The 23997-nt window shown below is 47.2% G+C and overlaps 10 protein-coding genes across 10 annotated transcripts; 7 read left to right on the top strand and 3 right to left on the bottom strand.

Annotated features, from left to right (window-relative positions):
- Positions 1-1185: 1185 nt before the first annotated feature.
- On the top strand, positions 1186-3021 carry N7518_005942 (uncharacterized protein; the record flags this gene model as incomplete). The annotated part of the gene is made up of 1 exon (XM_057186869.1): positions 1186-3021. One exon carries the CDS (start codon positions 1186-1188, stop codon positions 3019-3021), a length of 1836 nt encoding a protein of 611 aa, XP_057038572.1.
- A 1363-nt stretch (positions 3022-4384) lies between these two features.
- Positions 4385-4930, top strand: N7518_005941 (gamma-glutamylcyclotransferase family protein; the record flags this gene model as incomplete). The annotated part of the gene is made up of 1 exon (XM_057186868.1): positions 4385-4930. One exon carries the CDS (start codon positions 4385-4387, stop codon positions 4928-4930), a length of 546 nt encoding a protein of 181 aa, XP_057038571.1.
- Positions 4931-5607: 677 nt separating this feature from the next.
- On the bottom strand, positions 5608-6588 carry N7518_005940 (uncharacterized protein; the record flags this gene model as incomplete). The annotated part of the gene is made up of 2 exons (XM_057186867.1): positions 5608-6514; positions 6572-6588. The coding sequence occupies 2 exons, from the start codon at positions 6586-6588 to the stop codon at positions 5608-5610; spliced, it is 924 nt and encodes a 307-aa protein (XP_057038570.1).
- Positions 6589-7137: 549 nt separating this feature from the next.
- N7518_005939 (uncharacterized protein) lies at positions 7138-7936 on the bottom strand (the record flags this gene model as incomplete). The annotated part of the gene is made up of 2 exons (XM_057186866.1): positions 7138-7505; positions 7564-7936. 2 exons carry the CDS (start codon positions 7934-7936, stop codon positions 7138-7140), a joined length of 741 nt encoding a protein of 246 aa, XP_057038569.1.
- Positions 7937-9796: 1860 nt separating this feature from the next.
- On the top strand, positions 9797-10423 carry N7518_005938 (MAPEG family protein; the record flags this gene model as incomplete). Its single annotated transcript, XM_057186865.1, has 3 exons — positions 9797-9801; positions 9853-10145; positions 10224-10423. The coding sequence occupies 3 exons, from the start codon at positions 9797-9799 to the stop codon at positions 10421-10423; spliced, it is 498 nt and encodes a 165-aa protein (XP_057038568.1).
- A 989-nt stretch (positions 10424-11412) lies between these two features.
- N7518_005937 (uncharacterized protein) lies at positions 11413-12271 on the top strand (the record flags this gene model as incomplete). The annotated part of the gene is made up of 2 exons (XM_057186864.1): positions 11413-11626; positions 11691-12271. 2 exons carry the CDS (start codon positions 11413-11415, stop codon positions 12269-12271), a joined length of 795 nt encoding a protein of 264 aa, XP_057038567.1.
- A 2143-nt stretch (positions 12272-14414) lies between these two features.
- Positions 14415-15608, top strand: N7518_005936 (uncharacterized protein; the record flags this gene model as incomplete). The annotated part of the gene is made up of 1 exon (XM_057186863.1): positions 14415-15608. The coding sequence occupies one exon, from the start codon at positions 14415-14417 to the stop codon at positions 15606-15608; it is 1194 nt and encodes a 397-aa protein (XP_057038566.1).
- Positions 15609-17216: 1608 nt separating this feature from the next.
- N7518_005935 (uncharacterized protein) lies at positions 17217-18955 on the bottom strand (the record flags this gene model as incomplete). Its single annotated transcript, XM_057186862.1, has 5 exons — positions 17217-17417; positions 17472-18319; positions 18375-18496; positions 18547-18638; positions 18701-18955. The coding sequence occupies 5 exons, from the start codon at positions 18953-18955 to the stop codon at positions 17217-17219; spliced, it is 1518 nt and encodes a 505-aa protein (XP_057038565.1).
- An 827-nt stretch (positions 18956-19782) lies between these two features.
- On the top strand, positions 19783-21298 carry N7518_005934 (M20 family metallopeptidase; the record flags this gene model as incomplete). Its single annotated transcript, XM_057186861.1, has 5 exons — positions 19783-19878; positions 19942-20324; positions 20430-20819; positions 20876-21003; positions 21063-21298. The coding sequence occupies 5 exons, from the start codon at positions 19783-19785 to the stop codon at positions 21296-21298; spliced, it is 1233 nt and encodes a 410-aa protein (XP_057038564.1).
- An 826-nt stretch (positions 21299-22124) lies between these two features.
- On the top strand, positions 22125-23569 carry N7518_005933 (uncharacterized protein; the record flags this gene model as incomplete). Its single annotated transcript, XM_057186860.1, has 5 exons — positions 22125-22153; positions 22221-22482; positions 22538-22710; positions 22765-23074; positions 23129-23569. 5 exons carry the CDS (start codon positions 22125-22127, stop codon positions 23567-23569), a joined length of 1215 nt encoding a protein of 404 aa, XP_057038563.1.
- Positions 23570-23997: the final 428 nt, after the last annotated feature.

Below are 23997 nucleotides of genomic sequence, written 5' to 3'. Positions count from 1 at the left end.
TGATCGCTTGCAAAGTCTAGCGATTAGCCATCAATGTCGTATCTTTACTTATGGCGTGGTGTGAGTGAAGAAATCCTTCGTCTTGGACCTGTCAGCCTAGCCAGGTTGAAAATGACAGCAAGCTAACCGCCGGGGTAAGCACAGGAGACCCCGAATCTGCTCCGTAACCAAAGCGAGACATTTGGTCCCAAACCGCACTAATTTCTTACAAATTGGGGGCGAAACACCATTACTGGACGACAGCGTAATCCGCAGCGGAAAAGGCCTGGGCAGCGGGCAGGGTAGGGCCTCAAGATACATCAATTGAACAAAGCCATGCTTATTATCAAACAGATCTGCCAGTTCCGATTCCCACGTTTTGACCAAATTCTGTCCACAACAGAAACCAGGTCTATGGGTATATGTTATTTTTCCTTCCAAAATATAGGGATCTTATCACTATTGGTATTATAGCCCACAAACCCTGGTATACTCGTATTTCGTCCTGCAATTTGTCAATTCTTACCCCTTGTAGAGGCAAGCCGACTACGAGTCATGGGTGCAATGCTATGCTTTATCGAGTAATGGACCGAGTCGATCTTCATTTAGCAGGTGTTACAAGACGGACAGTGTACGAAATTGCACCCGGGTATCAGCCCAATGCCATATTTTGTTTAGCAATGACAAATCGGATTCTGTATGTGTTTGCCCGGGTGCTACTAGTACCTGTTCGTATGGTGGGGAGGGGATCGGGCCTACTGCCCCTATTGTACTCCATACTCGTACTTAGTGGACTGTACATTAGTACGTGTTTAATCAATCTCCAGCTGAACCCATACCTAAAACAGTTAATACCAAAAAGGGTCCGTAGTGGGCTCCGTCCAAAATCTCCCTCAACTTCCTGGCTTTTCACATGCGTCCGTCCCCGGCGGTTGCTGAGAAAATATCCTGTTTAACAACGGAGTGTTCTTCCTTCACTGGCATCAAGTCGTGCTGATTCTATTTTTGGTGAATGTCGCGTGTTTGCTCGAAGTATCCGCTGGAAAAGCCGAACGAACCGTCATCGAACCGTGGTTCCTGTCCTCTCATTCCAACGTTCCCTTCGAACTCTACAGGTAAGCCAACTTTGTTTACTTCGGCTTGATTCCACGTGACAGATTTGAGCAGCGATGTAGAGATTCGGCTGACACTTCACTCTAATAAGGCATGAAGAATCCATTGCTCTGGGCCGTAACCCTTCTTTGGAGTTTGTATATCGATGGCTCTGCTGCCGCCGTAGCTCCTTGGAGCATGACCTGGGCTTCTGGGTCATTTGGACCTGATGGTCCCTGGCAGGCCGTCGAAGTGAGCATTGGCGGCAACGATACAAAGATCGCGTTGTATCCCGGAGGATCTTGGGCGAGCACGGTTCTCCTCTTAACAATTTGCGACAACACGACAAAAATATCACCTATCTGTTACGCAGATTCAGCTGGTCTTTTCGACATCCACGATTCATCAACTTACGACGATACATCTATATATGATTCAAATGCAGGTGAATGGTCAGACATGCAATTGGGATATACCAACGCAGTGCCTATCAACGCCGTGACATCTCGAGCGCTAGACTCCATGGATCTTGGAGGCACGGTTGTGCAGTCCGCGGATTTGACTACAGTCTTAGAGGGATATCAGACGTATCCCGGTGGGAAGAACTACCCCTTGGAAGTGGGTGTCCTTTCTCTAGGATGTCCGGACATCAACCAAACATTCACCAGAGACGCCCCATTGCCCCCTATCAATGCCACTTTCGCCAACAGTTATCTCTACGACAAAGGACAAATCCCGTCCTATTCGTATGGTATGCATATTGGCTCTGCCTCGTTCGGTATATCCGGTTCTCTCAAGCTTGGAGGATACGACCAAGGTCGAGTCTTTGGAGATGTCTCTGCGCAGCCAGTCGACAGTGGGAAGTTTCCGATTGAATTAATCGACATAGGTATCGGGGTTGCAAAAGGTGGTTCGCCCTGGAAATTCTCTAATATGACAGGATTGCTGGCACAAAGCAATTCCTCTTTGACCTCCGGCTTCACGGTAGCAGTGGACCCAGCAAACCCATATATCTATCTACCCCAAAGTTCGTGCGACGCCATTGCCGCCAATCTGCCTGTCACATATAATTCCGATCTGGGTCTCTACTTTTGGGACACAACTGATTCGCAATATACCAAAATTGTGACATCCCCCAGCTACCTAGGTTTCACCTTCACCAAGAATGGCGTTAACACTGAGGATATCACCATCAAGGTCCCTTTCGCTCTTCTGAACCTTACTCTGGAAGCCCCTTTGGTGACCAGTCCTACACAATACTTCCCATGCATGGGCACCGACTCCACTCCAGCTCTTGGTCGTGCCTTTCTACAGGCTGCTTTCGTCGGCGTCAACTGGTCCAAGAAATCCTGGTTTTTAGCCCAAGCTCCTGGACCAGACTATTCTTACATTCAGAATGTTGTCGACATCAGCGATAGTGACACCACCATCACATCCTCTGGGAATAGCTGGGAACCTACTTGGGAAAACTCTTGGACGGTACTTGCATCCACGAATTCTCCCACGACCAACTCGACGACTTCGACGACCTCGACGACTACGACGACCTCGACCGGTAGCATTGGTCTCTCAACCGGCGCCAAGGCTGGCATTGGCGCCGGCTGCGGTATTGCTGCTTTGGCGGCCGTTGCTGCAGCTTATTGGTTTATCTCCCATCGTCAAAAATATAAGCGGACTCCCAGTCAGGACAGTGCAGCGGCAGACCGGTCTTCGCAACAACCTCCTCCCTCGATAATAACTACGGCGCCCGTGGAAGCTCCAGACACCAAACCTAGCAGGTTCCATGAGTTGGACTACGGTCGGGCCATTGCGTTTCCACCAACCTCAACACAAACCTCAGAATACGGGCAAAGCGCCCAACAGACTTCTCAGTCTGAACAAAGCGCGCAGAATATGTCAGAACATTCACAGGCCTCCCGCCAAGGACCTTACGAACTTTCAACGCGGTGATATCGATCTAACTTCCCTGGTGTGTACGTATATACTTCTATAATAATTTCCCAGCTTTATTATACCCTCTATCCCGATTATAGTCATACGTTGTGTGCGTAACACATTTGTTCTACGAGATCGCTGCTAGAGCTCTATTGCCTTATGCGTAATTCAAGCCATAGAAATACCGCCACCTCTTTATTGCCCAGGTGGTTAAAGCGGATTTTCTAAGTAGTAATTCTTTTCAAATTCATCTTCAGTTCCTTTTGCACGCTCTACCCGAGGATCTGGCAGCTTTAGGTGTCTCGCATAGCCAGGAAACCCTTAGCCGCATGCTTTCAAGCAATAAGCGCCGCGACAAACTTTGGAAAGCGACACAACCAGGGGGCCGAAAACTGTTGTGGTGGTGTCTCACGTCTACTTCACCCGTGCCCTTTACATAGTTTCGATCCATATTTATGTATTTTGCAGTTTCTCTCTTCTCTCCTCTTCTTCGAATCAATCAACGCTCTCCATTTCTTTATACTTTGTATCTCAACAAATTGTTTCTCGGTCCCTGATTGCCAAAATGCTAGTCTATCTCGCCGGGGGGGGGGGGGGGGGGGGGCGAGTCATGGTGAGAAAGCCGGATTGATATCCTAAGCTGTAGTTTTCATGATACCAGCGGAAAACCCCTTCAATGACTCTTAATGTGAGGTTCTCGGATTGCAGCCAATAGGTGTGATCTGGTGGATTAAGGTGACTTGTAAATCTATTAGATGGTCAGCCACCGTCCGATAAGAAGAATGAAGGGTTGATAACCTTCGAAAGGCATTCCGAGCCTCTCGCATTTTATCTCGTGTGGGTTTCGAAAGATCTGCTTGAACCTGCGGATCCGACTCTCGGATGAACGAATTCCAGTCCATGACGATTTTACAAAGCGCTTTGGTAGGCGTTTGATATAGAAATATTTCGGTCAGGGCTGTAGGAGACATAGCCATTTATATTCTATTCGTATTGATGATAGAAGCGCTGCACGACCCTCCCTCTGATCGATTTTCGCGCTAGTGTCCAAATTAGTATAGTGTCAATTAATGGCCTAAAATAATGCCTATGTGAAAACACCACGAGTTTTCGAATTTATACAACGGCATATCGTGGCCATTTCTCCGTCACGGCCTTTTACACCATATCGGATATTGGATGAAGGAAGGACATATTATTGGCTACATGAGCCAAGAGCAAAGTGGACCTGTGGCAGATGACTAATGTAGTTTAGTTTTAACCCTATTATTATTACTGCCTCTTCTGGTTTCTCTTTGAGCACCCACTTATTCCTTTGTTCCGTATCCGAGCCTTCTAACTTCAACATTTTGTCCAACTTTCACATCATACAGCCTTCATGAATCCAGAGGACTCCGGAGCACCCTGGTCTCCAGGCCTTTTCCCCGCCAAGGAGGAGCCACTATCACCTTTCTATACTATGCTCCGGTCAGCACCACCGGACTACCTTGCGCAGCGCGACGAGCCAGTCGACTTCCCGCCTGCCTTTCCAGTGTATTACTTCTTCTACGGAACTCTAACCGCCCCGGCCCAGGTGAAAAGGATCCTCGACCTGCCGGAGGAGCCGCAACTTCGCGAGGCAGAGATATTTAGTTACGCTGTTGCGAAATGGGGTGATTATCCCGCCCTGATCAATAGTAAACAAGGGGACGTGGTGACGGGATCTGCGTACCTCGTGCGATCCGAAGAAGAGGCCCAGAAGCTATCATATTATGAGACGAATGCCTACGAAGTTGCAGACTGCTGGGTCTACTTCAAAGACGAGAAGGAGCCCAAGGAGACCGGTGGTAGAGTTTTCATGTACGCGGGTGATGCGCAGGCGCTACTAGAACAACGATTCGACCGCAAACTCTGGAGTCGGCAGATGGAAGGGAAATTGGGGTGATAGCCTTGGCGGTATGGATTTGCTGGCTTCTTCTTCTTTTTCTTTTCTTTTTTTCATTCTTGTTTTTTAATGCTAATAAAGAAATGTATAATATCTGCGGCTACCAAAATATGATGGTTTTACATCGCCTGCTCTGCGCTGAACGTAATGCTATATACTTTGATAAAGAAAGCACTGGTACTTGTGTACTGGAGTAGTGTGTATAGTTGATCCTTATCCCCACAACTTGCTCTCCTGTTTAAATACAGGCGTCGAGGTTGCATCTGGGACAGAGCAACAGAATGCCACGGGTAAAGCAACAACACGGCATACCCTTATTGGGAAGTGTTATTCAAATTGATATCCCAGAACTATTGAACAGTAGATTTTACCTTTCGCCACCAACGTTGTAGGGGGCAGAATAAGGGTGTTCGGGATTATCAGGCATCAATATTACTTATACTTAGCCTTCGCACCTAATCGTGTCGAAAACACATACCGTGTGTTGGCGCCTGGCTAGTTAGTTAAGGCGGTATTATTTTATTACCTAATTTTCTGCCTGGCAAAAAACCCATTGTCGTGATGGTCCCTAAAAGGCCTCATAGTCGAGGTTTCGAATCCAGGTCAGGTTGAACGTTACATACAGACGCTATATTCCTCGGCCTGATATTGATTTCTATTTTCCCTACAGTCTCAACTCATTCACCCTTTCTGAATTCCTCATCTAGCTTTTCGTATCGAGCAGATCGACGGTAAGAAAATCCACCTTTTAAACGCCTTTGCATGACATACCCCACTGCCCCCTCTTCGTCCTGTATCGATTTCCATTTATCCCAGTCATAGACATCTTTATAGTCTTGACGGAATTTGCATAGCGCAAAATCGATCATGGTCACCTTGAATCTATTCCCCGCGTCCTCACGCACAATGAAGCTCCTTGGTTTAACATCCTCATTAAGTATTCCCAGATCACCGATACGATTGATAACTCGAATGGCGTCTTCACAGATGGCCTGCCAGCTTTCTCTTGGTGTATATTCCTCAATATCGGTCAATGGGAAGCCTTCGATATATTGCAAAAGGATCCCAGGAATATCGGTATATTCGCTGCTCGTTTGACCTGGGTAGGGAATAGGCATAATAGCGGATGCAAGGAGTTTTGGTATGTCGGTGCCTTGAATCTCCTTCAGGTTGCTATATACCTGGACCTCTGTCTTGTACAGATCCAACATGTGATCATGAAGATAAGTTTCGTCCATAGCCGCACTCCATGTACTGCCTTCAGGTGTTTTACCGTCGTTGAGCTGAGTAACAAACTCTGATGCACCGCCATCAAGGATAAATTGACGGTACTCAGTCTCTGTATCTGGGTTCCAGGGCCGAATCTTTTCGTCTTCCCGAAGCTGCGTTGCAAATCGCCGATCAAAGAGCTTCAAAATCATATCGCCTTCCAATCTTAAAGATGAGCAGGCCATTCGAATAAGCATCACAGAGGAAAGAGTGAACGGCTCGAAGACTTTAATGATATTGGCATCTGCTGTTGCCTCCAATCCATCTGGTGTCTCCAAGTGAATCTTGATCACATTACCAACAGCATATGGACATCTGAAATTATTAGTATGGGTATATTCTATATTCTAGATCTGCAGGCGGGGTACCTACTCGAATTCGTGGGTCATCGTGATTAGATGTTGTCGCTGTGAGAAATCCACCGGGATGATGAGAGAAAATTTGCCTGATACTCTAGGCTTGACGTCTCTTGCAGAGTCTCTGGAGCAGGTCCAGACTACAACAGGGGCGGTTCAATGAAGTTGCAGACTTGATTCGGCGTTGGCTAGGCGGTGTAAAAAGTGCCACTCATACAACAGTCTACCTTATAAAGATTCACCCACCCCCTGCGAAAGCGTATCACTTCCCAGTCAGTCATATCTTTGTGTATTTGACTTGTAAGGTATCACCGATCCATTTCCCCATCGCTTAGTATATTTTATATTACTACCATAATAGTCAAATTTTTCAGTAGCGTTCTTTCGTCGTCACGATCGCAAAGGCCACAATTCTCATTCCGGCCTCATGCTCGAGTAAAATCCGGGAGCTAAGATAAGAGTACAGAAACGCTAAAGGGTCATCATCCATGGAATGCATTGAAAAACCCCGAGCCCCTGTTCAGTCAAGCGTGTTTTATCATATAATCAGGGCTGTTATTGAAAGCAGAAATCATTTCATAATCAATGGCTTGTCGGCAACTCTTGTGGTTCGCGAAGAGGGGTATCATCCATCTCTGATCTTGTTTGGCCATCAAGCTCCTTTCGGGGTAGGCCAGCCCCGACTTCTGAATACACTGGAGGCGAATACGGTGTCTGGGCTAGTGTCTGGGTATTTTGTTGCTTGCGGCGCCGAACGAAGAAAAAGAGGATGGCAGCTATAGCAGCTACGCCAGCAACGCCGCCAACAACACCACCAGCGATTGCGCCTACGTTGGTAGACGAGGAAGCACTCGAGCTGTTTGATGCTACTTTCGAGGTTGATGGGGATGAGGGCGATGATGAAGAGGGCGATGATGAAGACGTCGCTGTTGAACTTGCGACAGATTTACCTGAGAAAGTGTTAATCGGTCATTTTGATTGAATGTCGTCGGTATGCGATAAACTAACCGACCGATATCGTTGGCAAGGTGATGAAACTAGCATTTCCCGGGGATGTTGCCTCAGAGCAACCAACCAAAACTCTATTTTCAACACGAAATCCCGACTCTCCTTGATCACAACAGAAAGAACCATTCCCGTCGAATAGATTCCAGCTCCTGTCAGCACATGCTGGAGCGACTGATATAGCTTGCGTGCAATTGTTGTGATTGTCGCAACATATGATATTGGGAATTCCAGTATCGGAATCAAAGCAGAAAGAATTTCCAGGACAACACGCCTGGTAGTCACCCCATGTCGCTTTTTTCGTACATTGGTTTTCGCCGGTCTCGCATGTGCTATTTCGACGAATAGCGTATCCCTTTACATATTCCTCGGACATTGCGCTTAAGACACGATTGACGCGAGCTTAGAATCAAAGGTAAAGGGATACGGGGCGGAATCGGCCTGGCAGAAGTGTTGCGATGGGGAAACAACATGAGTTATTACGGTCCTGGCAAACGGTGAGTTAAAAAGGCGGCATGCGAGACTAGTAAGCTAGTCTGTTTTATGTGCAAATAATGGCCCCCGCCGATCACTGCATTGTAGGCACTGCCCGGGTGGGGGCGGTAACTACGGAGAATCCATGGACGTAAAAATAGGATATACCAATGTCAAGATGAGTTTCGGGGAGGTATACATTCAAGACCAGCTGCCAAGTATTCAACTGAGATGAAGTTCCCCATTTCGCATCAAATTGTACGGGTTCTACATATTGTGAGTCAATCATGCCGATTGAATACCAATTGATCATTTCCCAATGCAGGTAAGACTCGGATATTAGCCAATGGCAGGCCACAATGCAGCCGAGGGGCTCTACTTCGTACTTCTTACCGGGGGCCGCCCCCAATGTTTTGGCGCCAGAAATGAGGGAAAAAAAGGCCTGTGTGTTCCTTTAGTCGATGGTGGCGTGGCAGGTCAAAATCTTAAAATAGTGGGTCTTCGCCCGCAATTTGGGCCAGTTATGAGGGACAATCATGTAGTCCTATACCACGCACAATCGTAATCTTATATCGGATGGGTACAACAAATTCGCTCTTAGCTCTAGCCTCTACTCTTTCAGTTCAAGGCTCTCTGTCCTTGTCATCGCCCCTTCAACTTCTCGCTGTGTACCGCCCGCTTTCCCTTTCTGCTTGGCTTCGTCTGTGCTCTGACCGACTGTTCATTTTGCAGTGACTGCAACGATTGTGAACAATGCAAGCAAAGTTCCAACATGATAAATTGTACTAATTGCAAGAATTGCTCCAACTTGGAGGTAGGTCCGTACCGTGGAGTGTCAAACAACAGTGACTGATCATCTCTAAATGAACAATGAAGCAGAGGTGATATACTCCACCTTCCATAATCTAACCTTACCGTTGACAGGCGTTGATTACATGGACTGGCTGGGGATTGAAAAATTTGTTGAATGCAACAGCTGCATGATTTCAGAGTGAATTGATTATATCAACACAACACTCGAATTAAGAGCATGACTCGGACCGTCTTGGGATCAGCCCCTCTAGCTCTAGGCATGTTGGAGCTCGGAGCTTTCCCTCCTCATATACTCGATCTCTTCTCCTCTCGCGACTTCGGCCAGACCAGTCACGCGCAACCATGGCGAGCTGCGGAGCAGACTTCGCCGCTCCCGGATTGTGGATATGTTATCTATCGAACTACTCACAGGGCTGAATCTAATACCACATTCTCTCACGCCATCAGGTACATTGAGGCCTATATAAAAAAAGGATTTCTTGCAGATCCAAGGGGGAAAGAAAGGCTTGGGGATGGAAACGCCGATCAAATCTGGGCCAAACACTTGTCGCCGATTATAGATGATCCTGCGCAATTTGATGGGGCTTCTCTCGAAAGAGTTTGTGCCCATTTCGAGGCATGGGTAGATTTCCAAGGCCAGCGTGATCTCTAGAACAAATTTCGAATGTGCTGATGTAAATCCTGCAAACGCTGAACGATGGATGGTCACATGTGTCAATTCCATGCCACGTCAGAACAAATGCCATGTTCAGAACAACCCAATTTCAAGCACAAGCACAGAATCAAAAGTGCAGACAGCCGTGATCTCATCTTCACAACCTGACTGCTGAAAGTGGATCCGATCGACAAACATGATCTCATTCCTCGGTCTCTCGCTCTCGCTCTCTCACATACGCTTATAAGACCTCCCCCAGCCGCATCTTGAGCGAACAACACAAATCCACACACAATGTCGTGAGTGACCCTAATCGTGCGCTGAACCGACAACGAAGCTAACCAACCCAGTGCTCTCCTCACCACCATTGGCCTCCGCGCCGCCCCCGGCCAAACGGCCGCCAACCACGCCTCCGGCTTCCTCATCGCAAACTGGGTTTGGGCCTTCTGTCTCATGAGCAACCGTGACGCGAAGATTCGCCTCGGCATCGACAACAATGTCTGTCCCCGCGAGGACCTGACTACCTACGGCGAGGCGGCGGTCCAGGCTGGCAAAATCAGCCGCGACACGCTCAATAAGCTGAAGCGTCGCGAGGCGGCCCATGCGAATGCTCAGGAGGGCTACCCTCTGTTTGTGGCGGCCAGTAAGATCCCCCTCTTTGCTTAAGCTTTTGCCCCTTTCGTGCCTGGACCTCGGCAGAAATACTGATTACATAATGCAGTTTTGATTTCACTGTTTGCCGGTGTTCCCAACGAGACGATCAACACCATCGGTGTTTGGTACTCGATTTCGCGTGTGGTGTATAGTATTCTCTACGCAAACATCACAACCAAGCCTGCGAGCTTCCTGCGCTCCGTGGCTTGGTGGTCTGGTAACGTCAGCTGTATCTATGGGCTAGTTCAGGCTAGCAAGAAACTCTAAGGGGTGTTGAATCCTTCCGACCGGCTAGGTAGAAAGCTTATACTACATGCCAATCTTTTCGTGTAGAACCCGCGGTACAATAACACCGACGGCATGAGTATAGGAAGTATTAGAAGTACTCTGGCGTCGAGGATATCATTAAGAACGCCTGGATCGAGAATGTTACTATCCTGAACAGCTAGGTAAGATAGTTATAATTCTGTTTCTCAATAATGCACTCGCTGATATGACACAGACCGGAGCTAAGGCCTAGGCTGGCCCCGACGTCGGCTTCGGTCGTATCAACAATATCACCTCTAAGGACATCCACGTTAGAAATACCGATAGTCCCATTGTCCTTGATTCAACATTAACAGCACCACTTGCGCCGAGTACCCATCCGCTGTCAATTTCACGAACATCAAGTTCGAGAATATTCATGGCACCTTGTCCGGCAAGTGTACCCCATCAGTGATTACTTGTGATGGAATTGATGGTGATATTGGTGTGGAGTGCCAATCGAGCTTATCTTAGATGGCTCTATATTTGACAGAAGATAGTAAAGAACCTCTAGTTTATCAGATACTAAATAGCAAAAACGCAAATCATTGATACATTTCGCTGGAAGCTAATGGCCCGAAACTCTTCGAGACATTTTGATAACCGATTTATGCTTTGGAATGCAGTTATTGGCTCAATCACTTACAACGACAGCGGTCCAATGAACTCGAAGTGCATTAGATAACACCATTAGTTGAATCACCCCACCGTTCTCCATCGCCAATCGTTGAATCGCTTCAAAATCCCCGATTCGGCGAACATCCGGGTTACGTAAGCTGGGGCAGCGCGGGGGGTGATTGATGCAGGAACTTCAGGCGACAGTTAGATTGAGATGCGAAACTCAATTGGTGTTACTTACCGAGTCCTGCCTCGGCGATTGTGATAAGATTATTGATTATAACTAGACTGGCCAGGTGAACATTCAAACCACAAACCACTTCACATACACAATGTCTGCCACCGGTGCTCAACTAGGATCAATTTGCGGTTTCTCAACCCGTCTTTCACTCCGATGGGTTCCTGAAATTCCTGAGGAGACGACTGATACGATTGTTCTTTCTGTGGGAGAATGGTTCGTGGATTTGCGAATGGATAAGAAATCCGGCGCCATTGACTGGGCAATGGCTGGTACTAGAATTGAGGAGAATCCCAAAGAAATTCCACGTTCGTTGCCCTGAAATTAAATGTCGTGCATACCTTTTGATTGAAGGTTACTGACAAGAAACAGTCAAGGTGCTCTTCACGCGCGAGTTGGACTCCCTGAATGAGATCGGTATCGTGGATATTGGCAACTTCAGTCCCCAGGCCGATGGTACCGACCTCGAGTGCGGAGAGATGCCCCGGGCGGATCTGCCCGGTGAGCCCATGACGGCTTTTGAAGAAGTTTGGCAAGAGCTGCCCTTCAAGGAGGGTCCTGAAGGAGCGAAGAAAGGAATCTCCTGGATTCTGGAGTCAGATGATGCTCCTCTGGCCGTTGGTGAGCAAAAAGAGGTGACTGTGACCAAGGTCTTCTTGGGACGGATCTGGGGAACCTACTTGGCACTCCAGCAGACTCAGACACATTCCGGCCAGAAGGATCAGGCCGGTGCCTGGTCTCTCAAGAGGTCCGGAGGTGAAGTTAGTGCGAGAAGGGAAGAGTGGGGTTCTGGATGGGAGGAGAAATATGTCATCGGCCCTGATGCAGGTGACGTACCATCAATCAAAAATGGGTTTGATGGAGAGGGTATTGGCGCATGGAAGATCCCAGGGGAGAAGGTGGTTATCAAGGGGAAATCATTCATTGTTCGGGTCTTTGAGGAAATTCACTGAATTCCTTTGATCTGAAAACAAGTGTCATTGATGTGTGTTGTTGTGCTACCTATCGTGCCTTATAATAGTAATCAAGGGAACAGGCATTCGACTGCATAGACTCCTGGTTGAACATATGAGCCTTCCCTCTTATAGCACCGACTTCCCTCATGATGGACCCGCCATACTATGAGAGCATGGAAAGTCACGCTAAACCGAATCGGGTAAGGTCACTCTGTATCTATACCGTGTCGTTAGGCGGGTAGCTGTGCTAGACGTGCACTGCAAAACCACGCACATTCGTGGTGTTTCCGCCGTCACCTCGACTTACAGATATTGGATGAAGGAAGGACATATTATTGGCTACATGAGCCAAGGGCAAAGTGGACCTGTGGCAGAGGACTAATGTAGTTTAGTTTTGGCCCTTTGGGCTTAGCGCACTTGGCTTTGTGTGTACCCGTGCGTGGTTCTATACAAACCCAATCAGAACATAAGGCTTTTGAGAAGGGCTCCTTCCCGGATAAATTACTGCTTGCCATTTTGGGAGTGTTGTGCATACGGCATGCTCTAGCATTATCTGCTCGGTAACTGCTTATGTTCTTGACTTGGAGAGACTCTATACTGCGGAGAATGAGTGGCTCTCGGTTACGATACTTACATGTCGAACATTCTCAACATCCGGCTCTTATTCCCTTTCAATACCTTTCTTGCAGAGTTGGTAAGCCAATCCTGAAATTTGGAGGGTCAGGAACAACTCCACTAATGGATAGCTTTTACCTTAAATTCCTTGTGTTCGGTCACTATGGTTCGGTTTACAATATATAAACAAATCGCCTATACTGAACCGGCGATGTATATGGGTTATCCCTTCAATTTGCGAAGCTTGTAACCAGCTAGAGCACATACTTAGTAGCAGCTTGCCATATAGCCGTCTTACCATCCCACCCTGAGTTAACTAGGGTGGGTCTGTCCCACATAACGAGAGTTTCTCACAAAACGAGAGATTTCTCTTTTTAGGTATCTGTTGAATTTCGTACAGCGTAATTTACCACTAGACCATAACAAAAACCAAGGTTCTTGTTTAGGGCCCATTCTTGACAGTATCTTTTATATGGTATACCCATACAAAAGGTACATGAACATAAAATAGAGATTTTGTCACTTCTAGGAATACTTACAAAAGATATAGTAGGGGATATATAGTCTAAAGGAGGTCTATTTTATTTACTATTAATATATTAGGATGAAATATTGAGTATTCTCCAAGTGGTAGAACGTTGATATTTCTATATACATCTCTTTCATAAATATGGTCTTTACTTTTCTATATAAGATATCTGAAACTTCTTTTATTAGCCAATTAATTTAACTATAAATTTATTATTGATTTATACTCTTATTTCTCCTTTAACTAGCCAAAGGGTTGAGAACATGATATGGGGTATATGTACCTTTTGTATGGGTATGCCATATTAAAGATACTTAAAAAGAGAAATCTCTCGTTTTGTGAGAAACTCTCGTTATGTGGGACAGACCCATACCTGGTACAGGTATGGGGGTGGTAAGACGGCTATATACCAGCCAAAGGGTTGTGCGTGATTTTTCTGAGCTATACTGAGTACCTTGTAGGGCGCTGCAAGAGATTTCAGGTACCCGCAAGCTTGGACGGAATGAAAATACTACCAATAAAGCCAATTCCAGGCCCACCAAGACTTTATTCCACACATAATGAAGGCCCACGGAATACTCGAGCAAGATACTCGGCGTTCATAATGAATAGTACGGTCATTTAACTTCGGTCGGCCGCTTCGAGGTTGGGATCTGAAGTCAACATTCCAAGGTACGGAGTACTCGCGGGCGGCTTAAGCTGGCTTTCTACCCAATTTTACCGCAGATTCCGAATTGCCTCATTGTGGTGAAATTATGATTTTTAATTGGTTGATTGATAGGAGAGAAGAAATTATAAAGTAGGCTAGACTATTCAACTACTATGTAAATCACTAGTGCAAGATGTGGAGGAGAAAACTGAGCTGCCAAGCTGCCAAGCTGATGAGCTGACAAGCTGACAACCTTGGAAGCAGTGAATATAAGATGAGTGCTTTTTCCCATGTGCGAACACATCAACATTTGAAGCCCCGATAACGTCAAGCGGGGCATTTCGAATATGTTTTTCTCTGCTTGCAAGTCTCTCGTAATCGGGCTGGCGCTCAGCGCCAGCACCGTGTTGGCACAGAGTTCCTCTCATTCGCTTGTGAGCCGCCGCCTCACCGAGTATCTTATGCCTGTCGCCACTCAGACGCATGAGTTTGCACATGTGCCGAACTCGAATTTCGTCTTGTTGACGCAGATCTCTGACAGCAATCTTATCAAGATCGAGTTGGATGCAACCACCGAGGAGCCAATTGCTTACCACTCGTTCCCCATGGGAAAGAACAGCACTACCTCCATGCTCCATGGCGTGTGGCCATCAACGATATACCCCGGCATGATGTGGTTGTCACTGCAGGGCGAAAACAAGCTACTGCTTGTGGATCCCGGCAAGAAACTCTCGACTGCGCCGATCATCAAGAAGACTATTAATATCCCACCGCCGGGGAACGGCCCGCATTGTGTGTTTGAGATCGGCAACCGCGTCTGGGCCGGTCTTAAGGTGGCATCCGAGCAAAATGGCAACTACTATGTGTTCTCTGCGGATATCCACAATGCCAAGGACTACATGCTGTATCCTGCACTCAACAGCCCCGTGTTTATCAAGGAGGAACCAACCACTGGTTTGATCTATGTCGCACAAGACAATGACTCGTCCATCCTACGCATCAATGCTACCAGCGGCGAGACGAAGCAGATGCCCATCCCGCCCAGCGTCGGCAACAACGCCGTCGGAATGATTTCCGCTACCGGTCCTTTGAGTGGTGTGTGGTTCACTCTCGCTGGCAATGCCACTGGTGGCACCGGCACCTTCGGCCACATCGGAGCCTCTGGCACAATGGAGTTTTTCACGCTCAAGCACCCGCTGCTCGGCACCAACGCTGGCCTACTGCACATTGCCGATGCATCGACTGCGACTGGCCCAGCCTTGTGGCTCTTATCTACGTCGCTGCTCAGCACAGACTCGCCCGACGCCTTGATCCGCGTGACCTTTGACGCCTCGATGAAATCCGTAGCCGACGAAGAGTACATCTCGATGCTTACTCAAAATGCCATGGTACACCGCATCTTGCCCCTGAAGAAGACGGTTTTGGTGTCCGAGCTCCACACCTTTACACTCGCCCAACTCACGTACAAAAACACCGTTTCCGGGAAGTGGCTGCCAGCAGAAGCTGTCACCGACGACACGGTTTACACTCAGGCCAGTTGAATGGGGATCTCTTTGTTGGAACCCTTATGGATAGAGGACATGCCTATTGTATTATAGATTTCAGAAACATAGCTTTAGACTTCTTCTTAGGCATCTAATTTCACTCCTGTAATCGTTATGGAGCTTCGGCCTGGACGGTTACTGCAAAAATTGTGTAACTATCCTCCTAAATAGGGGAGCAAAAGCTCTATTTCTGAAGGTATAGGGTCATTGATAAAAATAAAAATAAAAGTCCTAATACATTAGTCTGCAGTATGCCGAGGATGATCAAAGGAATGCCATGTTAGAGAGGGAGTGTGAATTTATGGTTGAACTTTACAGAACCAGTATCACATGCTTCATGTTTACTTTTTCGCTTACTGTTTGCATGTTATTGTTTGCTAGATAGATTGTTTGCTGAATAGCTAAGAGAGAAGGTTCGAGGTTTGCATTGTTTGCAAAGTGGCAGCTATATCAATGGGCTACTTCCCACTTTGCAACTTGCTTCTTCTTTCTCCCCATCTTAGTTATCTTGAATTGACGCACTCTTCTATCTTTGCAAGACCTGGCAGGTCACAACCAGCCCCCTTTTACGTGTGGGGAAATTTCTGTGTATCCTGGCACGATTGACACTTGCTGGACTCGTTCCTTCGCCCTCGGGATCGTACGTCAGTCGCTCCTTCCCTTTCGGGGGAAGTCGTTCCTTCCTCGCCAAGTAAGCAAGGATAGGGCTTTGCCCTTGGGGGTAAAAGGACCCCGCTGTAGTTCTGCGTTCTGTTCTTCTTTCCTTTCTTTCTCCACGTTTAGTATCTTGTCCGAATGCACTCTTTCTTTCCAGTTCGACCTGGCACGTAACATATCCCGCCCTGCCTATACCGCAGGTAGCCGAGAACCACCAACCAGCTGGATTACCTGACCATACCACACCTTCGTTGACAGATGACTCCGCCGCTGACAGCAATCCTCCAGCAACCCCACCCGGAACTCACCAAGATACCCTGAAGATGGCAATCTTCTTTTTAAGGGTTTATCCAGCCGGGCAGTGGCTAGCCTGGCCGCATTCTTCACACTCCATATCTCTTCAAAACCCTTTGACCGCGAGTTTGGGCCTGGTTTCTATACGACCTACTCGCTCAAACCTGCCATAGAATACGCTGGCTCAGATGGCGTGATTCTGATTTTCAAGACTTCCGGCCTTTGGTTAAGATAGATTTGGCTGTCCAGGACTGGCAATCTAAAGTGGACTTTTGGACTGGGGCGACAGTTTCTAATGTCTGGGAGCGTGTACCGGCATCCTGGCATCGAGCTGATATCTTGGAAGGGCCAGATTCGTCTACCGAGCGTACTAGAAGGAGAGTTCCGGGGCCACAATCCCAGGTTGTGGCAGTCAGCCATGCAGGCTTGGAAGCATTTGCATTCGAAAAATTGAAAGCAGCGAAAACATACGAAATCGTCAAACAACTACCTTCCGGAGCAACCATCCTACCAGGAAAATTGGTTTGGCCCTGTTGGAAAATACTTGCTCGTCTGGCACACAGTTGGATACAAAAGAACGAAATCACAGGGCGCATGAAGACAGCAGATATGTGCTTCATATCCCCGTACAAGTTCATATCGAAGTGAGATGTCTTAAAGCACATATCGAAAACTTTCGATCTCGTGATCGGTTTTGTTAGACAGCTCGTCTTGCAGTTCTTCGGTCTCGCTCATCTCCACAGGAGACCCGTACAGCCTATCCCGTCGACGGTTTTCCGAGACATAAAACAGATAGAGACAGGCCAAGAAGAAGATTCCAAAGGCCAGTCCAGCCATAGATGCTTTAATACCGGTCTTATCAAGTCAGCACTCCTGGGTAAGGACAGATCATGAGAGTGAAGTACTGACCAGATATGAAGGTTCTTCCGAGGGGATGAAGAACTGGGGCCCAACGATATTTCCAACGCAGTATGCCGCAAACATGAGGGCACTGACAGTGCTCTTCTTGGTAAATCCAGCGACGTTCGAACTAATCAGACTGAGTGACAGCGGGATATTGGCAGCGAAGACACCACCGAGGCAGAGACCGGTCATCTTCCCTGCCTGATTATCACTATCCAGCTTCAAAATCAAAATCATACCCACCATCGACACTGAAGTATTGACCATCATCATAATAATGCGAGACTTTGGAACGAGGGAGGCAATCCCCGAAGTAAGGACGAGGAAGACAAGCTGGGCGCCACCAATAGGCATCTGGATGAGAAGAGCCTCTAAATGGGGAAATCCAAATCCGGTGATAATGATAGCAGAAAAACTTGTCAGGCCACCATTGCAGAAGTTGACACACAGTGTATAAAGCACCAAAAACCACGTTTGTAGGTCTTTGACCGCCATTAAAACCTGGCCCCATTGGAATTTTCCCGTGTCCAAAACTCCAGTCTTGTTCTTCAAAGTTCTGTGGACGGCGATCGCTTGTTCGTTTGGCTTAAGAAAGACAGCCTTCGCGGGTGAGTCCGGTAGTGTAAAGAATAAGAGGACGCCATACAGAGAAGTGATGGCGCCTAAGACAAGAAACAACAGTTGCCATTGGGCAACAGCTGTGCCGTGGATATTGCCAATGCCGTAGGCAATCAGTCCACCAAGGAGAACAGCAATAGAATTACCAATAAACCATGCAGCTTGTCGTGCTGGCTGCTCCGCTCTTGTATAAAACATTCCCGTTATCAGCGCAAAGCCAGGAGCAATCGATGCCTCTGTCAAAATGCACTTGTTAGCCAAATCAGAATTTATTGGTAGAGGAACTCCCACCTCCAACGCCTAAAAAGAATCTCGCTGCCATTAAACCAGCCCAGTTTGTGCAAGCGGCGTGACACATCACACAACCTCCCCAAACACAGACAGCACAACTGAGATATTTGCCTAAAGGAAGCCTAGAATTCATAATTAGCATTTGTTATTATGCATCATCTCTCAAACATACCTCACAACCAGATATGAACTCGGCCAACTCCATGCGAAATATCCAAAATAAAAGATGGCTGATGCCCAGTTATATTCATTGCCTTCCAAGCCCTAGTCAAAAGGAAGCATATTAGTATCGAAGACAAAAAAGACTGAATTGAAAGGGGAAATACCAAGTCCTGTCGAAGATTGAAAAGGGTCGCCTGGCTAATGGCTAGTTTGTCAATGTACTGCAGCATGTAGCAACCGCCCATAAGAGGAATCAAAAAGAAGTCTAGCTTTCTCAAAACCTTCTTCTCCATTTCTGGTGTTGTTTCAACCTCAAACAGCTGTCCAAGATCGACATCTCGAACAGCAGAACTCGACTCAACCTTGAGTATTCCAAGGTCTGGTTTCGTACTTCCGGACGGGAGATCTTGTTGTCCCATACTGAATAGACTAAATGAGCAGAGAAGAAGATAGGTATATGGCAGATGAGAAAAGAGAAAGTAATATTCTTGATATTAGATTTTATCTACCAATTTGCGGGCGTCCTAGAGGGCTATATGACTTCAGGGCAGTGAGGCCAAGCCGATGGCGACTCACAAGATACCGGAATAGCTGATAGGAAACCAGACCAATGATTTTCATGAGCTGTCCAGTCAGTATTACGTTGATAAGAGCTAGTTTTACTGCAAGAATAGGCGGGGAAAACCACATCTTTCGCAATGAACACGGGAAAACTGGACGGCAAACAGAGACGACTCTGGATGCCGAGATAAGATCCATGTAGGTCTTGATTGTAGCCAGATACTCGAGTTTGTATAGACTTCGTGAGGCGCAAAAATATTGGCATTACCATATCGGCAGTCCAACGAATCATATTGCCTCGTCGGCAATGTGGATGCCCATGCTCATCGGCAACCCACTTTCCATACAGCCCCCGATAAAAAGTCAAAGACAACAACGGCGAAAATGGTAAAGAGGCATAGTGTTAGGTAAAATTAGACTGCGAAGTTTGTGGCAAATGATAAGCGTAATTTCGTGACTACTACCTCCATTGTCACACTGGCGATAGGACAACGTTCGGCATGTAGTTCGGCATCGCCTTCCCCTCTTATATCGGCAAACGCCACACGGATACTATTTGATCAAGTTCAAGTGCCAATCCAGGTTGAAAGCTGCTCATATTCTAATACGAATTATACACTGGACCTTTGTCTAAGGCGGATTCCAATTTCACAGGGCTCGAATTGAGGAAGATAGTTAAATCACTATGACTCTTACGACCATCAATATCGAGGAAGTGAAGACTTCTGTGGATGCCTCGCTCAAGGAATTAGAACAGGAATTGCGGGAATTGAATCATCAAGTACGTTAGTCCCTATGGTCAGCATTGTACGTGCAAGGCTAACATGTTGGTGATTATTCTCAGATCTGGTCAAACCCAGAGCTTGCTTACCAGGAGCACCGCGCCCACGATACGATTTGTGACTTCCTCGAAGGACAAGGCTTTACTGTTACTCGCCACGCCTATGGTCTTGATACCTCCTTTGAGGTCTTGAGTGGAACTGATGGACGGTTGATCAATTTCAACGCAGAATATGACGCATTACCTGGAATTGGCCATGCCTGTGGTCACAATCTGATAGCGACAAGCAGTATTGCTGCGTTCCTTGCGCTGTCGTTTGCCATAAAGAAATTTGGTATCCCTGGTAGAACCCAGCTGTTAGGCACTCCGGCTGAGGAAAGTGGAGGCGGAAAGGCCAAATTGATTGATGCCGGCGCTTACAAGAATGTTAACATCTCGCTAATAGCGTAAGATACATCCTAGCATTTGTAGAACATTATATGCTGACTTGACTTGCAGTCATCCGGGACCCAAAAAGATTTATCCTGACCAAGAGCCATCTGATGGCATAGCTGGAACGCCGATGAATGCCCGCAAGAATATTTACTGCGAGTCGCCCCAATTCTGATTTTTGTATCCCATGCTGACGGATATATAGGCGAATTCACGGGCAGGAATGCTCATGCCGGTGGAAACCCTTGGGAAGGGATCAACGCGCTTGATGCTCTGGTCTCGTCTTATAACAACGTTGCGGTTCTTCGACAGCAGCTTCTTCCGGATCAACGTGTTCATTGTGCTTTCTTGGATACACCCAAGGTAGTCAACGTGATACCGGCTTATACGAAAGCTTTCTGGCAGGTACGCAGCCCTACCTTGAAGGGATTGAATACTCTCATCGGTAAATTGCGTAATTGCATTGAGGCCGGTGCGTTGGCCACCGGTTGTCAAGTCAAGATTGATGAGTATGTACCCATTTGGCCATGTTTGACGAAATGGTCACTAATATACTTGCTTCAAGGGATGAACTTTATACCGATGTCCGATTGAATGATACTCTCTGTGAACGCTACCAGGTTCACATGGGACGATATGGTCGCAATGTTCTCAAGCGCCATGACAAGGTTCTAACAGCGTCGTCTGACATTGGTATCTAAGCCCTAAAAGTCCCTTCGAATTGATAGAACTAACCCATGTAATTCCATAAGGAAATGTCAGCTACGAGACCCCCACGCTTCATACAATGTTTGCGATTCCGGCTCCGCCAACTTCGTTTCCACATCATCCGACGTTTGCAGCTGCAGCTGGAACAGATGAAGCTCATGCTGAGGCATTGATTGTTGGAAAATCACTGGCATTGATCGGTTGGGATATGATTGTGGAGAATGATATGTATGATGTGGCGCGGCGCCAATGGAAAGACGAGATTATGCGGGAGGAGTAGATTTTTAGTATATAACACTTCCAATGGCCATAAAGCCCATTTATTTTTTCACCATCGAAAGTCTTGATGTATTAGTGCTTCACCATTTGCGACCGAATTGAAGTCATAAGAGTCGGCATAACAACGTGAATTCCCAATAGACATCCGAAAAGGGAAATAGTCGGAGCAACGTCATGATGACTCAGCCTTCCCCGCGTTATCTTATCGGCCTCGGCACTGAGATCGTCCAATTGTCCCGACACCCTTTCATTATTACTTCTTTCAATTCGCTCTCTTCGGTCTTTTCGCTCATGCCTGCAGGTTGATCCCTGTTGGTTCATGTCCATGCAGGGTTTTGGGCGTAATGGACCACGTTCCAAGAGTGGTAGGATATTACTTTTACCTTATCTACATCGCCTACTAACACTTCTTGCTAGGTTGTAGTACCTGCCGCCGTCGCAAGGTCAAGTGCGGTGAAGAGAAACCAGTTTGTGCAAGATGCTCATCCTTGCGCCTAAATTGCGAATGGGGGATACCAGTGAAACATGGACGAAGTACGCAAATTCGTCACCTGAAACCTGCACCCGGAACCACCGAACAACCCTCTTGGGCAATACCTAAAGCCGAGGACCTTATCGAGTTCCAACCAGATGCCCTTTCCACAAGTCTCTCGCCGATCTCTTGGACATCGGATGTTTGTCTTGATACATTCAACCCAGCGCCAATTTCGACCCCCATATACCCTTCCTTGAACGTCAATGTCGCGTGCGCCAATTCATTGACACTCACCTCTCTTGATCAACAATATTTCCAGTACTTTCCTTCCTCCTCACTCGTATTTTACTACATGAAGAGATGGAATTGGAGCGGCTTATGGTGAGACTTCCATGCGTGTGAGAAATGGCTTACAATAAAGTTCAACTGGCTAACTGATCAAAATTAGCCATCTCTACGAAGGTCCAGCCGCATCGAATAGAGTAATAATGAGGATGATATTGGCGTTAAGTGCATCTGATATGCATCGCAATGGGCTGATTGTGCGCTCCCAGGATCATGGTCAGTACCATTACAGCCAAGCGGTTAAAGATTTCAGGCAATTACTTGAGACGCCGCGCCAGGTTTCATTGGAAGATGTCGAGACAGTTTTTGCCACTGTATTCTTGATGATAGCATGGGAGTGGCAGTTCGGACACTCAGTACGCCATGTAAGAATCTTGTGTCCTGACTGTGTTCACTATTAGTCGGCTAATGGGAATCCAGCTTCAATTCCACCTGCAGGGCGTGCGTTCACTTCTGGAAACACATCCACAACTATTCCGAATTAAAGATGTTGATGATATGTTCTTCTCTCCCGGAATCGACACATTGACCGGTGATACCGTGACCATGGCCAAGGTCTCCTTCATTCCCGAGCAGTTTTTGTTATGGATTCTGTGATTCATCCCCAGCGGTCAACCAAAAAACGACTACGACTAACGAATCAACAGATATATCGATGCTAGCTGTCGTCCCATTGGTCTTACCGAGTCACTTAACGACTATGTGGCCCAGTCTGGGAACCCCGCTTTGCAGCCGGACCACCTTTATCGATGTGCCCGTCTTTGGGGCCGATGCTTTTGGGGCGAGCAGTATCCCGAGGAGGAAGTTCTAGACGACATTGAAAATTATAGAGCTCTAGAGCTATTGCATGCCGGATTTTGCCTACGCCATCGCACTTGGAAGGTCCTCGTCGAATCCGCGGCTGGTGCCGCCGACTCCGCAGAACCCCTTTTCCGTGAGATCCTCGCCACCCGAGAAGTCAGTATAGATAATCCCCCTCCAGATGTCGAGTGACTTGCTGATTGTGGTTAGAAATTCTCCGACCTTTTCATCACTGCGAAATTTGCCGGCAGTGTTTCCGCTCGACGCACGCTCAATACCATATACATGGCCGTTTCTACCTTCTACGGCCAGGTTCTTTTCCACCGCCGGCTTCTCTGCGTCAGTGCTTTACCACTAGGCATTCACCAACAAGCTACAGCAGGGATCATTGACATTTGCCAAAAACAATTCTTATCTGATCCAAAGCTCCTCAGGCGCTTACACTGGCCGCTCTTGATGGCGATCATTGAAACCAATGATATAACACATCAAAGGTGGCTCCGCCAGCGTCTATCCGAACTGCGCAACTTTCATTCTGAGTTTGTTTGGGGGCACGATGTGGCCGAACAGATTCTGGCTCAGCAGGATGTGAGCCAGGGACGATATGCCAATCTGGCCGACTTTTTACTAAAGCGTTTTCATGCGCAGTGAAGCCCACGGGCTCTTGTAGATCTACTTACGTCTTTACAGACCGACACTAATATCTTACATATTACATCTCTCCGCGTAGCTGTTACATCTTCGTTATTTAGTTTAATGTACTATTTCTTATTTGAGATCGATCTGGCGCCTTATATGCGCTTTTAGATAAGGTCTAGTACTCGGGGCTCCTTGCCAAAGTTCTCTGTAATTGTAATTCAAGTAGTATCTTGATTTTTCTGCCATAACAAATTAAGGCATTAAGCACTATTGTATGCATTAAATCCGAAAGTAACCCTGGCCCCTATACCCCTGGACATTCCGAAACATTTTGAGTCAGGGCAGGCTGGTCACGGGTCACCTGCGTATGACTCCTCAACATCTGTTGAGATCGTTGTTTCTCTCTCTCTCTCTCTCTCTCTCTCTTAGCTAGCAAATGC

This window comes from Penicillium psychrosexuale (assembly GCF_028828465.1).
Source record: "Penicillium psychrosexuale strain IBT 29551 chromosome Unknown utg000004l, whole genome shotgun sequence".
Classification (NCBI taxonomy): Eukaryota; Fungi; Ascomycota; class Eurotiomycetes; order Eurotiales; family Aspergillaceae; genus Penicillium; species Penicillium psychrosexuale.
The sequence above is the reverse complement of the archived record's forward strand: the minus strand, read 5'-3'. Positions and strand labels throughout refer to the sequence as shown.